We start from the raw sequence: 14,191 nt of genomic DNA, 5'->3' as shown, positions 1-14,191 counted from the left end.
TCACACCGGTCCTTCCATCACCTCCGGAACATCGCCAGACTACGGCACTACCTCACCCCTCACGCTGCTGAAACCCTGGTCCACGCCTTTGTCACCTCAAGGTTGGACTATAGGAACTCTCTCCTCGCCGGCCTTCCCGCCACCTCCCTCCACAAGCTGCAGGTCATTCAGAACTCTGCAGCTCGTGTACTGTCCCGCACCAGGCTTCGGGATCACATCACACCCACCCTCGCTCGCCTCCACTGGCTCCCCATCCCCCAGAGGATTGATTTCAAGATCCTCATCCTCACCCATAAGGCCATCCACGGGCCTTGCTCCCTCCTACCACTCTGACCTACTGTCCCCCTACCTACCTGCCCGTATCCTCCGTTCCTCCGGCTCCGGTCTGCTCCACGTCCCCCGCCCCAATCGCCCTACCATCGGTGGTCGGGCCTTCAGCCTCTCAGCCCCTAGGCTCTGGAACTCTATCCCCAGTGCCTTCGCCGCTTCCTCCCTCTCCTCCTTCAAGGCCGGTCTCAAAACCTTTCTCTTTGACCGAGCCTTCAGCTCCCCTCTCGACTCTCTTCCCCCTCCTCGCTCCCTCCCTCCCTTCCCTCCCCTCACCCTGACCATTTCTCCCCTCCTCGCTCCCTCCCTTCCCTCCCCTCACCCTGACCATTTCCCCCCTCCTCGCTCTCTCCCTTCCCTCCCCTCACCATTTCCCCCCTGCTCGGGTCCTGACCCAACTGTGCAGCGCCTTGGGACGTCCTCCTGACGTGAAAGGCGCTTTATAAATGGAATCTTGTTGTTGTTGTTGTTGCTGTTGCCAGGCTCCACTGGCTCTCAATTACCGAACAGATCGATTCCAAGATTCTTTCACTCGTTTTCAAATTGCTGCATGCCCTCATACCTCCCTACCTGTCCGACCTGTTTATCCCCCACTTCACCACCTGCCCCTCCGCTCGGCTGGCTCCGGCCTGCTATTTGTCGCTCGTCTCCTCTTCTCCATCATCAGTGGCCATGCCTTCAGCCACTACGCCCTGAAGCTCTGGAACTCTCTCCCTTAATCTGCCTTGCCCCCTCCTGCCTAAAGAAATCCTTTTTGATCGTGCTTACGGTGACCTCCCTCTCCGTATTTCTCCACGACAATTTTGCGAATCCCAGCTAAGCATTTTCAAATGTCTGCAGTGCCAGCCTGTGACAGTTGCGGAGAGACAGAACTTCGTGCTAAGAACCGAACACGTCATTACAAGGCAGTGATTTAGAGTCCCACGCAGGTCGACGTGAGGGGGTAACGAACCATAGTGGAAACCAACATGGGTGAAAGAGTTAAAAGAAAGCATTTTTTGGACACTCCACTGAATCTTGACACTTTAATAAAGTGTGCACACGGGTTGGGTTGGGGAGGAGGAGATGTCTGCGTAGACAGTCGTTTTGTATATTAGCACTTATGGGGATTGAATTATGTCAGAAATATAGTGTTTGGTCATAACAGCTCAAAGTACCGCAGACATCTTTTTCTGAAAAATGTACCTCGTTTTATGAAGAGGCAGATATTTTAGGTAGTTTTGAGTGAATAATCAGGACCATCGTACCCCCTTTTTTCCCGTCATTTCTTAAGTATATCTTATGTAGGAATGGCTAAGTGTAAGGTACGTTGTCATTATAATTATTTTTTTTAAAAAAAACGTCCTGGAATTTCAAATAATGGGAATTGTGAAAGAGCTTCAGCTGAATCGGGGGTGAAAAGGTTTCTATTGAAAGCTCTATTGCTGAATATTCAAGATAGAGATGCGGGATGACAGCTGCTGAGGAAATGATAGATGTGCCGAACGCAATGAAATGTTAGAATTGCTGTCACTGATGGCCAGGTGGCAGATGCTGATGACCACTTTTATACCCGATGTTCTTCAGAATAAAAATCATCTGCTCACGACGCAGATGTAAATTAATCAATCTGCTCTTGGAACTGACACTCGCTGAAACTTTAATGGCTTCCAGTTTTCAAAAGCAAAATATGATGGGGCAAAATTGCTAAAATATTTCAAGTGCTCCCTGTTAAAGCTTTTATTGCACCACGAAAGGCATCAGAAGTCGTATGCGGTAAAAGCATGTAATTGGCTTTTCATCTTCATGCCAGCATGAAGCTCTGTTTCTATCTATTCCACCTCATTGCAGCAGCTAATGTGAGCCCTTTGATAATTTTTTTGGGGGTGGGGTGAGGGTTGCAGTGCCTCGGAATAAGGACTGCGAGTAATAGGATTGCTAGTAAATTAAACGAGCCGCATTCATTAAGCGTGCCTGCCTGGTAGTGACTAGTCATGTGATTGAAGTTAGATTGAGAGCGATGTCAAGGCTGACTGACAGCTCCTCTCTTGCATTTGTGTCTCTGCAGGCACGACCCCTTGTTAATTCCGGGAAATGACCAGATTGAAGAGATGGACGCTAATGTGAAGAAATACGATTCCACCGGGATGTTTCACTGGTGCCTGCCGAAGGACATCGAAAAGGTCATTCTGGTGGGTATCATGAAGTGGCAGTGATCAGTGACATTGGGTGGCACAGAGTGACACAACTCCCCAATTACTTGTAACGGACGTTTTACTTAGTAGGAGCTGACAACCACATATACTGAACTTCTCACCATCTCGTAAGAACAAAACTGACGTGTTGTTTTGCAAACTGCCACCAACAGCCCTGAACTTCATTAGTGTTCACCACCTTCTGACCTAACCCTTTGTTTGCTGATTTGCAGTGATTCTTGTCCTCCTTTGATGGAACGTATTTATTTTGACCAGGATCAGTTGCGTTCCTCACAAATGGTACCTTTTGCGCACTGGGAAAGTGTAAGCGAGTTCCGTCAATGGGGTTTCAGCCGGCTGAAAACATTGAAGCCATGCAAATACAATTAGAGCTACAAATTTGTCAAATAATTGCAATCAAACCAGCAATCCCAGGTCTTTTTTCTGCATTTCAGTGCAGTGCTTATCAGCGACCGGCCAGAAAAACCACATTGCATTCATTGATTGCATAAATGCCACTTCTCATTTGTAAAATCACTGCACTGATTTGCAGCAAAGTGGCAGTCCTGGTTTGAAATCCATGCTAACCTGCACAGTCTCTGTTGGAGAGCTGCTTTCTTCAAAGAGACACGGTTCAAAGCCTGTTCTGATGGGCAGTCCTAATATAAAGACAAATAACAACAGTCACAGGTTAACAGCGTACGACACACAAAGATGTGCTGCGAAACCACCATATGTTCCCTTGACCGTGGGAACTAAATGTACGTGCGTATGGACGAGTGGATTATTGTCAGCCTAATGAGAGAACATCGGCTGCAATGTGCCCGATTACAATGACCATCCGTCACAGGTGAATCAGTGACATAAGGCTATTTTACGTGGGCAAGGGGGTGGGGGTTGGGGTCAAGCTATCGCTGGGCCTGGCCCTGTCCTCACTGGTGTCGATGGACGCCCAGTTTCCAGAAAGTATCACTGGATAGTGATCAGGAGTTGGAACCCTGGCTGCTTTCATTTCCTCTTCCTTGCATTTAGCTGCTTTTCGGTCCCTCACCCTAACTGAGATCAGGGAGTGGCTCGTGGGGAGCATAAGCCACGGACGTGTTGGGCCGAGCGACCCATTTCCATGTCTCATCACTCCGATGTAACTACACGTAACTCTAGGTGCACATTTTCCACCTGGGGTTGTTGGATGGTGATCTGGTCGTGTTTCTCTCTCTCTCCATAGTTCAGAGAGACTGCGGTGAATTGTAATGGCCTGCGCAGCCTCCGCAACTGAGATTAGCTCACTCGACACATGTAGTGGATTAATTTGGGAACTTCCTGCTCTTTTTGATTTAATACCCCATTTTGTTCATTTACCCATTGAGAAGATTTGATCGTCCTTTTTTGAGTCAGCAGAATTGAAAAGATTTAAAGTGGCACAAAGACACACGCACAGTAACCGTCTTTTGTAGCTAACTCTTCACCATTTATTTCCTCATTGTTTTGCAATAGATGCAGGCACTTTATTTTAGATCCTTTTATTTACGTCTCGCAATTGTCCTGTTGGCATTTACATAACAAGGAAGTTACGTGCATTAAACCATGTTCCATGTGACTGTTGCTGATCTATGCAGAGATGATTTTTAATAATTTTACATTTAGCTTTTGTGTCATTCTTTTTCACAGATTTTTCTTCCCTTTTGTTTGAAAAGGTGCAGTTCCTGGGGTTTCTGACACATTGTCCCACCTAGCTTGCTGTTGCATTTCATTGTCATTTCAAGTTAAAATGATTTTGCTCTGTTAAGTAATTTGATGGAGGGGAGTGAGCAGGCAAATTCTCTGGAATTTTACCCTGTGCCTGGAAGGCACAAAGAGTTGGAGCCAATAATTTTACCTGACTTTTTGCCCAAGCTGTCAACTTTGAAGTAGAGGACAAATCAGGAAGGCAGCTTGCTTCATTGAAGTTTTTGTGATAGCAAATGTACAGCCAGCACTGATGGGCAGCTGTGGACATACCTCCCCACCCTCAGGATGCTGTGCAGAATAGAGAAATTATTTAAATGTTATTTTGTTTTAAAAATAACAATGGGATACTGCACTCACTTTGTCAGAGCTGATGGAATCAACTCTGACAAAGTGACTATATTTAGAAGGAGTGTGCAGATGACATCCCGTTGAATCAGACCCGATCTGGGCCTAATCCTGACTGGTTGAAGCTAATCGTCCACCTATAGCTTTGTGGTAGTGCAGTCCCACTGCTCATAGCACAAGGTCCATATTGGTAAACAGTAAATGGTGAGGATTGTTGCAAGGTCTAACTATTCTTTGAGCATTGAGAACTTTTGTCAATCACAAGTGACCTTATCCTGGAAATAAATTGAGCTTTCCACAATATATCCTTGCAGAATTGTGGGGAATAAACTTATCTGAAACATTGCAGGTTTTTTATTTTGCAGAGGATAATTTAATGTTTCTTGCGTGCAATGTCTCTTACCCTTTCCCTTAACACAGCCAGCCACCAACTCAAAAGTTCCTCTCCTCAGGTTGTTTGAGAGTCAGAGGTATTAATGGGTGAATCTGAAAGGGCTATCAGTGAGTATTGGGCTCTGTGGTTCCATATAAGGACAAAAATTAAAACCAAGTCATCAAGCAGTATGTTTCAAACGGTTAAATTTTCCACTGCGGCTTTGTGTATACTGGACGAACTTATGTGAATGAGTATGGATTTCATATATTGGCTTTAACCATGATCTTTTGTCTGTGCTCTAGACCCGAAGTGAAGCTGCCATGACGGTGTTAAGCGGACACGTGGTGGTGTGTATATTTGGGGACTCAAAGTCTGCCCTGGTGGGCTTACGGAATTTAGTAATGCCTTTACGGGCCAGCAATTTTCATTATCATGAACTGAAGCACATTGTATTTGTGGGCGCACTGGAATACCTGAAACGAGAATGGGAAACACTTCACAACTTCCCTAAGGTGACGATAGTTGCGGTAAGTCCTAGTGAAGTTTGAAATTACACAGGTGCTGAAGGAAAATCTAAACAGTTTGGGTTAGTGTAACACCTCACTGGTCACGGAAGGTCAAAAGTAGAGAAAGAATGTTTTGCGTATGTATGTTAATTAGACAAGCTCAGGCTCTTCAGTCTTTAGAGAAGTCGACTCATACAGATGTATAAAAGTTTTGATGCAATTGAAAAAGTAAAGCCTGAATGTCCTGAGACAGCAGAACGAAAGTTTGTAGGTTTAGAGTTGCAAAGGGCATTTTCAGGACACATGTCAGGGATTTTTTTTCTTTACCCAGAGGGTAATTAATGGCTTCAGCATGTTGCCAGGAAGTGTGGTTGAGACCGCGACACTGGACTCGTTTAAAAAGCAGCTCAATGCTGGTATGGGAGGACAGTTAAGAGTGCGTATTCCAGAGGAATGAGATCAGATGAGCCGAAGGGCTTTCTTGATCCAAACTAATCTTGTGATTTTATGCGTATTGAATGGTATTTAGCTTCAGGCATCCTGCTTGTGTGGTGGATATCAACTTGGAACAGACTCCCTGCAAAACCGGTAGGTTGGTGGGTAGAGTTATGTGGATGAGCAGGGACTGAGTGAAATGAATCCCCTGCTAGACACATGATATTAAAGAGAGATAGTGGAGAAAAAAACTGAATATAGGACAGGGTTTTCATGGATCAAAGAGAGAGAGAGACGGTCAGATAAACAGAAGGCCACGTCCTCTATCTGTGCTTTATGCTCTATAGCTGTTGGATTAACATTGTCTTTGGGATCCTCATCCTGGTGGCCCTCCGCTCTGCCAACAGATTGACTCTCCATTATACAAGATAGGTTAGTGAGTGAAAGAGAAGGCAAGTAAGGAGCAGAGTATAAAAAAAAATCCAGAGAACCGCACAAAGCAGAGATAATAATAATAATCATAATGGTTGCATTTGATATAGCGCTTTTCACAACTTCTTGACATCTCAAAGCGCTTCACAGAATATACTGTAAAGTGAATTGACTGTAAAATATAAAAAAGATAGCAAACGAGAATTAAATATAGAGATTCTTTTAAGTTTGCTGCAAGCCAAGGGCTGCCTTTTAAATGTTTGTTTCGAGAGCAGCACGTTTGATATAGAAAGCATTTAGCAGTGACTTAAGGAATTGGCATTTGCTGAATAGCAGGGCTCGTATACGCACTACTTGTTCAGCGTCAAAAGAATGAGGAGTGAAGCTTTCAGGTACTGAGGAACAGTGACCCTGTGAATTCTAGAGCAGCACAGGCACGACGAACCGCATGTCTAGCATACAGGTAAGGTTGTGCTTTGCACGTGTGTCAGCCCGAATCTTACAGACTGCCGCAAGTGGTCATTTGACATTTTGGAGTCAGGATGAGCTGACTGGCATTCAGTTCACACATTCCAAATGCCAGCGCTTGCCAGTTTGAAATGATTGCTCACAGTTATTCACTTGGCAACAGCGACTCAGATCTAGAAAGCTGGCAAAGATCCTGTCTCTTATTTGCTTTTAATGGCTTCACTGAGTATAAACAATGAACCAGAGAGTTGCCATCAGCACCAACTACCCTTTCAGATAAGTGTACATCTCCAATTCCCCGGCCTATAGTTACATCGGTTTAATGTCGGAGCATAAAAGACGACTTGTTAAGCATTGTCCCGTAGCTGCAGTTTTGATCTTTAATTTGTTTTTCTATTTTCTATTCGCTGAAGGGTACACCATTAAGCCGAGCTGATTTAAGGGCTGTCAACATCAACCTCTGCGACATGTGCGTTATACTATCGGCCAATCAGAACAATATTGACGATACTTCGCTGCAGGACAAAGAATGCATCTTGGCGTCACTCAACATCAAATCTATGCAGTTTGATGACAGCATAGGGGTCTTGCAGGCTAATTCCCAAGGTAAGGACTGCCCTATAATACTTGCCTACTATGTCTGCGGGCGACAAGACCTGGCAAGAAGAATATCCCTCACTCAGTAATTCAAACGGTCTCAGATTGCTTTACTTGACAGTAAAGCCAACTGACTGCTATGATGTTTTAAACAGGATGGCGATAAGCAGCAATAGAAAAGAATAGCTTGTAGCACGATAGGAGTTTTGAAAAGGGAATTTTAATGATAAGCCCTGCACAATTAAACTGGAGTGTATATGTGGAAGTGGGAGATGGGGAGGAGTGGGGGTCGATACGCGATTTCAAACCTCAAGAACAATTTTTTTTTTTAACATGCGCGTCAAATTTCGCAACAACATTTTTATTCACGGCCACGATGATGGGAGTGGTTGCAAAATCGCCAGTTGTTTCTCCAAGCTGCGTTTGCAGAGAGTTCCGAACGTTTTGCGCCAGGTTAATCTTTTAACGTTTCAACCCATTGCATGTCTATCCCGCGCACCAGCTGCGTCAAAGTTCTCGGGTTGTTGCAGATGGGCTGCACCGGGTTATCCAGACACAGAACGAGATGGAAAACAGTTTGATCTTGTAAGATATTTTGGTCAGATAAGATGTAGATTCTGTTTTGTGGGCAGCTTCCACAGTTATTTGTTTTTCGTGCACCAGATAGTGGAAATATTTAAAGCAGCTAAAGGGCCTGGGGAGCGAAAACATAATAATAAAAATATTGTTGATACGGTTCTTATTCATACAGAACCGTAAGCCGCAAGTGAGAAATGATGGGGGATTGTTGCAAATGGCAAATGTATGCTGTGAGGCCTCAGCAGTGAGGTATACTCGACCATTATATACTGCTTCTCAGTCCACGTTATAAATATTTTAATCTCTGTGTTTGCCTTCAGACACTGAATTGTGTTGTTAAGGGTAGTCCAACTCTGATTCTGTACAACATGCTGTCGTACTGTTTGAATCTTAAAAAAAAGAATGATTTAATTAAAACGTACCAGCGGATCAATGTTTGTTTCAACAAAATCTAATGATTTATACAGATGACTATGCATTACAGCGGTTGCTTAGCAACAGGTAAAATATCAACTGCTGCTTAAGGCTGTTTATAAAATTACTGAAATCGATTTGCAACAATTGCTAAATAACACTCAGCAACTTCAAGAAGTGGTATTAGAAAGCTAACAGTGCAATAGATAATAACACCGTTGAAATTATTGTGCTTCTGAAATATTTATGAAAGCACTTTATACCTCCTTTGAGAGTTTGAAAATGTTCAGAGTCTTTAATATTAGGCTCGTTGTTACGTGCCCGCTCTTAATTTTTCTCAGAAAAGCAGTCCCGTTTGTCGATGTTTGACATTACAGTGCAGACATGCACAGTACATCTACAAATGTCTGGAATAGATTTAAAGCTCCATTGTTATTAGTGTAATTGTGTTTGGTAGCTTATTAGAATGACTTTTGGCCCTTTTTGATGCTTTTTTAAGTGGCTCAGCAATCTTAATTAAATGAAGCCTATGATTGCTGTACAGACCCCATTTAAAAATATCATTTGCAAAATAACATTTGGATATTCTAATTTTAATATTTTACTCACTTTCAGCCAGGCAAATCGAGCTACCCTGCTGGTATATATTTACTAATTACAACCTCAGAGCACCAACACAAAGCAAGTAAACCACATAACCCTTAAAATCCTAATGAGACCAGGAGGACTCCCTCAGATGATATTGTTTAAGTGGGTAATGGTTCAGTAATGTTGTAATTGCAGGTTGAAGTGCATTAGCCTGGTGTCTACGTATAAGAAGTTTTCTACAGCAAGCCATTCAGGGAATAGATTGAGAAAGGCTTTACCTTTACGTTTCTCTCGTTTGCAATGCTTTATTGCTTGCTGCATTGGACCGAATGGGCGGCGATATAGTTTTCAAGGATTATATCAAATGCAAGGATTATTTTGTTGTTCATTGGTATTTGGCATTGTATGCAGAGAGCAAATGAAAAAATAAGACAGTTGCAGCAGCAACAGCAGATACTTTGGCTAGTTCCCTACAGTGCGTCGTTTCTGTACGAAATCTTGTCCAGTCCAGCTGCGTGAACAGGCCTTTGGGAGTTGCAGTCGACAACCAAGAGAATAGGAGTTTTTAACAGATTGGGCTTTTTCCTCTCGATGCGTGAAGGAAGTGCACATTTCCATCAAGCCTGGACAGAAACGTACGGTGTCCTATACATTGTTTTGGTGTTCCGAGATGCTATCCTGCGTGAAGGGAGCTGTAAAAATAAAGATAATTGTTCCTTTTTCTGCTTGCACTACCGGCTGGTCACATATGGCAGCACCTAACTCTGTTTTCCATTAAATTTTCCAAGCGATGATGTAACTAGGCTTTGATTATCATGCTGTCTATAAGGTGACGTGTTCTGACTTACACTTTGGTTTCATTTTGTTTTCTGCCTTTGAACACCACAGTTGCACAGAATATGTTATGTTAAAGATAGTGAAGCTCCCCTCACAAGAATGGTTTGGATTAAGACGGTCCTTCAGTCCTTCTCATCTCATCCCTCCAGAAATGCCACCCTACCAGCCTCCTGTCTCGGTGCTGAGCTACTTTTTAAATGAGTCCAATGTCGAGGCCTTGACCTCTTTCCCACCGTTCCAGTCGTTAATTACCCACTGAGTAAAGAAGAACTTCCTGATATCTGTCCTGAAATTGTCCTTTGCAACTTTGAACCTTTGTTTTTTTGCTCTGCTGCCTTGGTACATTCTGAAGAATTGTTCTGATGGTATTTGGGCTTGAAAAATAGAACCTGGAGTTTGAGATCTGTGAAATCAGAGCCCGTCTTGTAATGGGTCACGGTTTTGTCAGCAGCGACACGTTCCCCAGATAGTTGAGTTTGGTTCTGAAGGAGTTAACTTTTTCTTGTGACCAATCCGATGTGAACAGTGGCCAGTTTGACCCAGTCCTGCCCACGATTGAGGCTGAGAGCAGACCATCTTTGAAAACTCTCAGCATCTTGGGGAAACCGTTGAATAAAGCTAAAAGCAGATTAGAATGAACCAGCAAGCTGACCAGAACATCTGCCCTGGTTCGTAAAAAATTTGCCAAACTTTTAATCCTTATTCACAGGCGCCCGGCTGGGGTAGGACAAAAAACGACCACTTCGCTGTTAATCCCGCCGTTTGGGATTCGTGTTATGAATGCTTGTTGCACATCCTGTTCCATCTTGTTTCACCATCCGGCACCACCATCTGTCTTCAACAAGTTCACTCTTAACTTCTGGAACTTCATCCTTCCACCTCTCTTGATTTTAAATTTCATCTAAAAGCCTATCTTTTTGACCACAACCTTCTCCTCCTCCTCCTCCTGCTTGCTTGCTGGTCCCGGGCTCTGTGAAATGCTGCAAGACATTATTTATTCTATGTGAAGGACGCAATATAAAGAAAGGCATGGTTGTTGTTGAAAGTCAATTTTCACACTGGGCAGACAGATGGATAACTAGAAACCTTAAGAACCTATAAAAGCAGCATCCAGAGGTGAATTGATTGCCAATTATTTTGTGTACTTATTTGCCAGAGGCAGTGTGACAGTCCCTGGTTGCATGCAGTCCTCTTTAAGGCTTCCTTAAACGGCTCTTATTTGTCATTCGCTATTTGAAGTTCACATTGTTAAGTTGGCTTTTCTGCCCTGTTGATAAATCATAGTTGAAGCCAAGATAAGAAGTAGACATATAGTTAAAGCTTTACCGAGCTTCAAGTGCAGGGATGTAGGTCGTGTGCAGTTTGATTTTGGAGCTAAATTAGATAGATGGTGGAGAACACTGTAGGCATTTGGCGGAGCCTTGAGAGCTAACTTTGTAGGATTTACAAGGTGAATTAGGCTGAATGCTGGTAAGGGAACCCATGAGTTTTCTATGCATATCTTCTGTGCACCGTATGATGTTAGTGGGGCTGAAATGCTGTTCACATGAATCTTACTGTAGCAGCTTAATGCAGATCACATCGCTTGCTTCAGGGGATACACTTGCTGTCACCGGCAGCTCGTTAAAAGCTGTAAACGTGTGCGCATGTTGCGGTCGGCTCCTTCTCGTTACCTTACTGACGAGGAGGCCGACAAGGAAGATTACACCAGAGGGGCAGACGTGCTCATCAGAGGCTCTGCTCTGCCCCGACCGGGTCGTTAAAGAGCGGCAACATGGAAATGTAGCGAGTTAACATGAGTTGTGAACTTTGGTAGAAATAACCTTTAGGAATCCTCATAAGATTCCTGTTTATTATCTGGGCAGGTCTCACAAGCGCTTAATTTTTAGATAACAGTATCGTACGTCGAGATGCTCAGCCATTCTTATTTGCAGATTCTGAGTGTACAAAGTAGTCGCACAATTGGAAGAGAGATTGGGTTAGAAAGTTCTTATGCAAAGTGTCAACCTTGAATGAAATAGACCCAGGTAAATACTCTTTATGTGGGAACAGCTCCTGGGAGAGAGTGTGTGTTCCTTTCCAGAAGTGGGGAAATTTCAAACTTCTCTTCTCCAGTGTGAACACGCCCAGTTTAGCTAATCGCTCTTCGTAGTCTAGTCCTACAATCCCGTCAAACATTTAGGTTGCCTTCCTCTGTATCCTCTCAATCACTGCAATATTTAGTATTTTTGGAGATGAAACGCAGAATTTGCGTAGAGCAATGTCCCACAAACAACTGTGAAACGAAGAACCAATTTATTTGGGAGATTGTCGGCTGAGTCACCGGGACAAACTGCCTTCTCTTTTTAAAGAGTGTCATCAGATCTTGAATTTACATTAAGAGATATTCAGGCAAAAGATAACATCTCAAAGCGCTTTATAAAATAACCGATAAGAATGCTTGCATTTTATATTGTGCCTTTCTTGTCGGGAGCATGACTCGAAGTGCTTCTCAGGACGCACTGTAAAGTGCAATGCATTTGGTGGGTGAAGGCGCACAAATAATTGATTAGATATAATTGATCAATATAATTGATATAATTGATCAATTATGTTGTAACTGACAAAAGAAAGTGTTCTAATCGATTAGAAATCAAAGTAAGCCTTTTGTAGACAAATGGAATGACTAATCGGGGTACAGCAAATTCCCATCAATGATAATGAGAAGTGGATCCAAATAATTTGAATCTGGGGGTAAATTTGGATAGGAAGGGCCATCCAAGACAGGAGAAGGACGCCACCTCCCATCAGATGAGAAAGACGATACCTCTGAGCCTGTCGTTTGACATCTCTGAGCTGTGCACAGTGGCGGAAAAGTTCACAAAATGGTATCTCCATATGTGGGCGCTTTATAAGGAAAATTCAAAATGTACAACTTAGATTTGACCTAGGACCTGCTGTTGACAGGAATTCTTATTTTGTATGTTAATCCAATTATATTGTAACTGCCAAAAGAAACTGCTCGAAGCAGTATTTGTCTTACTTGCCTCAAAGAATTGGAGACCAACAGAAATATATCTTTCTTGAATGTCTTTGTTTTACAGGGGAAAATAAGTTGAAAAATTAACAGTTAAATAACATTGACAGTAATTTCCAGTCTAACATATGTTAGGTATTTATGTGCTCTTACCCCCCACCCCCCTCTATATAATAATGCTGTGATTTTCAGTAATTCCTCAGGGCAGTCAGAAAGGGGGAGGGTGGGGGCAGTGATTGGGGTTAAGGATTTTAGTGGTTGAGATTTTTAAATACTCTTTTGCTGATCATTTTCAAACCGAATCATCTCAAGCTTCTAGGCAAGGTTCCCATTAAATTACAGTTTCAAGTAATTGACATGTCTTTGTAGCCTTGACGGAAAATTGAATACGAGCACTGACACCGAAATCCAAATCTGCACCAGACAAACCTTACCCAAAGGATGGTACATTTCAATTACACTCTCCAGTCGCTCTTGAACTCAGGGACAATGTTAATTTAATTATCGGCTCTTGGCTTCGCTCGATGTGATGGAGAGTTTTCCGTCCATGAGATCGCAAGGAAGATTTGGATGAATAAGGACCGTCAGCCATTTGGTCTTGTCTTTCCCCACTACCTGCCCCTCCCGTATTGAACATCCAGCTACTCGCATTTAAAATCCATGTCTTGCCCTTGACCCCCCCTTCCTTCAGCCTCAATTATAGTTATAAAGAAAATACTTCCTGGGGCCTGTCGTAGAATTGCCCTTTGCAATCCTAATAATAATAATAATAATTCTTATAGTGCCTTATCATGTCTCAAAGTGCTTCACAGGATGTACTGTAAAGTGGATTGACTTTGTATTTTGTGGGCGAACATGGCAGCCAGTTGCGCACAACTATGTCCCACAAACAGCCATGGAGTATTTGGAGGATTTATTGGCCAGGACAGTGTGAAAAACTCCCTTCTCTTTTCGAATGGTGTCATGGGATCTGAACTTAACCCTCCACCTGAACAGGCAGATGGGACCTTGGTTCAACATGTTATCCGAAAGATCATGTATCCCCTCATTCTTCCATCATGATATTCAGACCTTTGTATCTGCACTGCTGCAGAAGAGCTTTGTGTTCAGTCCCACTTCCCTGGCCTTTACCATAGTAACCCTCATTGTTTCTGTCTCTCAAAATATTTGTGGGACTCACTTTTTAACAACAATGACTTGCATTTAAATAGCGCCCTTCACCCCGGATAGCGTCTCGGAGCACTTAACAGTTCATCATCATGTATTTTCCTGATAGTTTATCAAGGTAGTTTTTCTCTTTAACGGATTCCTTGTTGATGGAGCTCATCTTGTATCTCTTGTAGCAGGAAACTGCTCTGGTCAAGGTCAC

The 14,191-nt window shown here is 43.2% G+C and overlaps 1 protein-coding gene across 1 annotated transcript in view; it reads left to right on the top strand.

Annotated features, from left to right (window-relative positions):
- The window catches only part of kcnma1a (potassium large conductance calcium-activated channel, subfamily M, alpha member 1a), a 325,301-nt gene that overhangs the window by 293,131 nt on the left and 17,979 nt on the right, over positions 1-14,191 (top strand). Inside the window, exons 22-24 of the mRNA XM_007898488.2 lie at positions 2,375-2,498; positions 5,253-5,477; positions 7,205-7,397. Of these exons, the coding sequence (XP_007896679.1) occupies positions 2,375-2,498; positions 5,253-5,477; positions 7,205-7,397 (542 nt within the window). The remainder of the gene's footprint in view (positions 1-2,374; positions 2,499-5,252; positions 5,478-7,204; positions 7,398-14,191) is intronic.

This window comes from Callorhinchus milii, unplaced genomic scaffold (assembly GCF_018977255.1).
Source record: "Callorhinchus milii isolate IMCB2004 unplaced genomic scaffold, IMCB_Cmil_1.0 Scaffold7, whole genome shotgun sequence".
NCBI lineage: Eukaryota > Metazoa > Chordata > Chondrichthyes > Chimaeriformes > Callorhinchidae > Callorhinchus > Callorhinchus milii.
The sequence above is the reverse complement of the archived record's forward strand: the minus strand, read 5'-3'. Positions and strand labels throughout refer to the sequence as shown.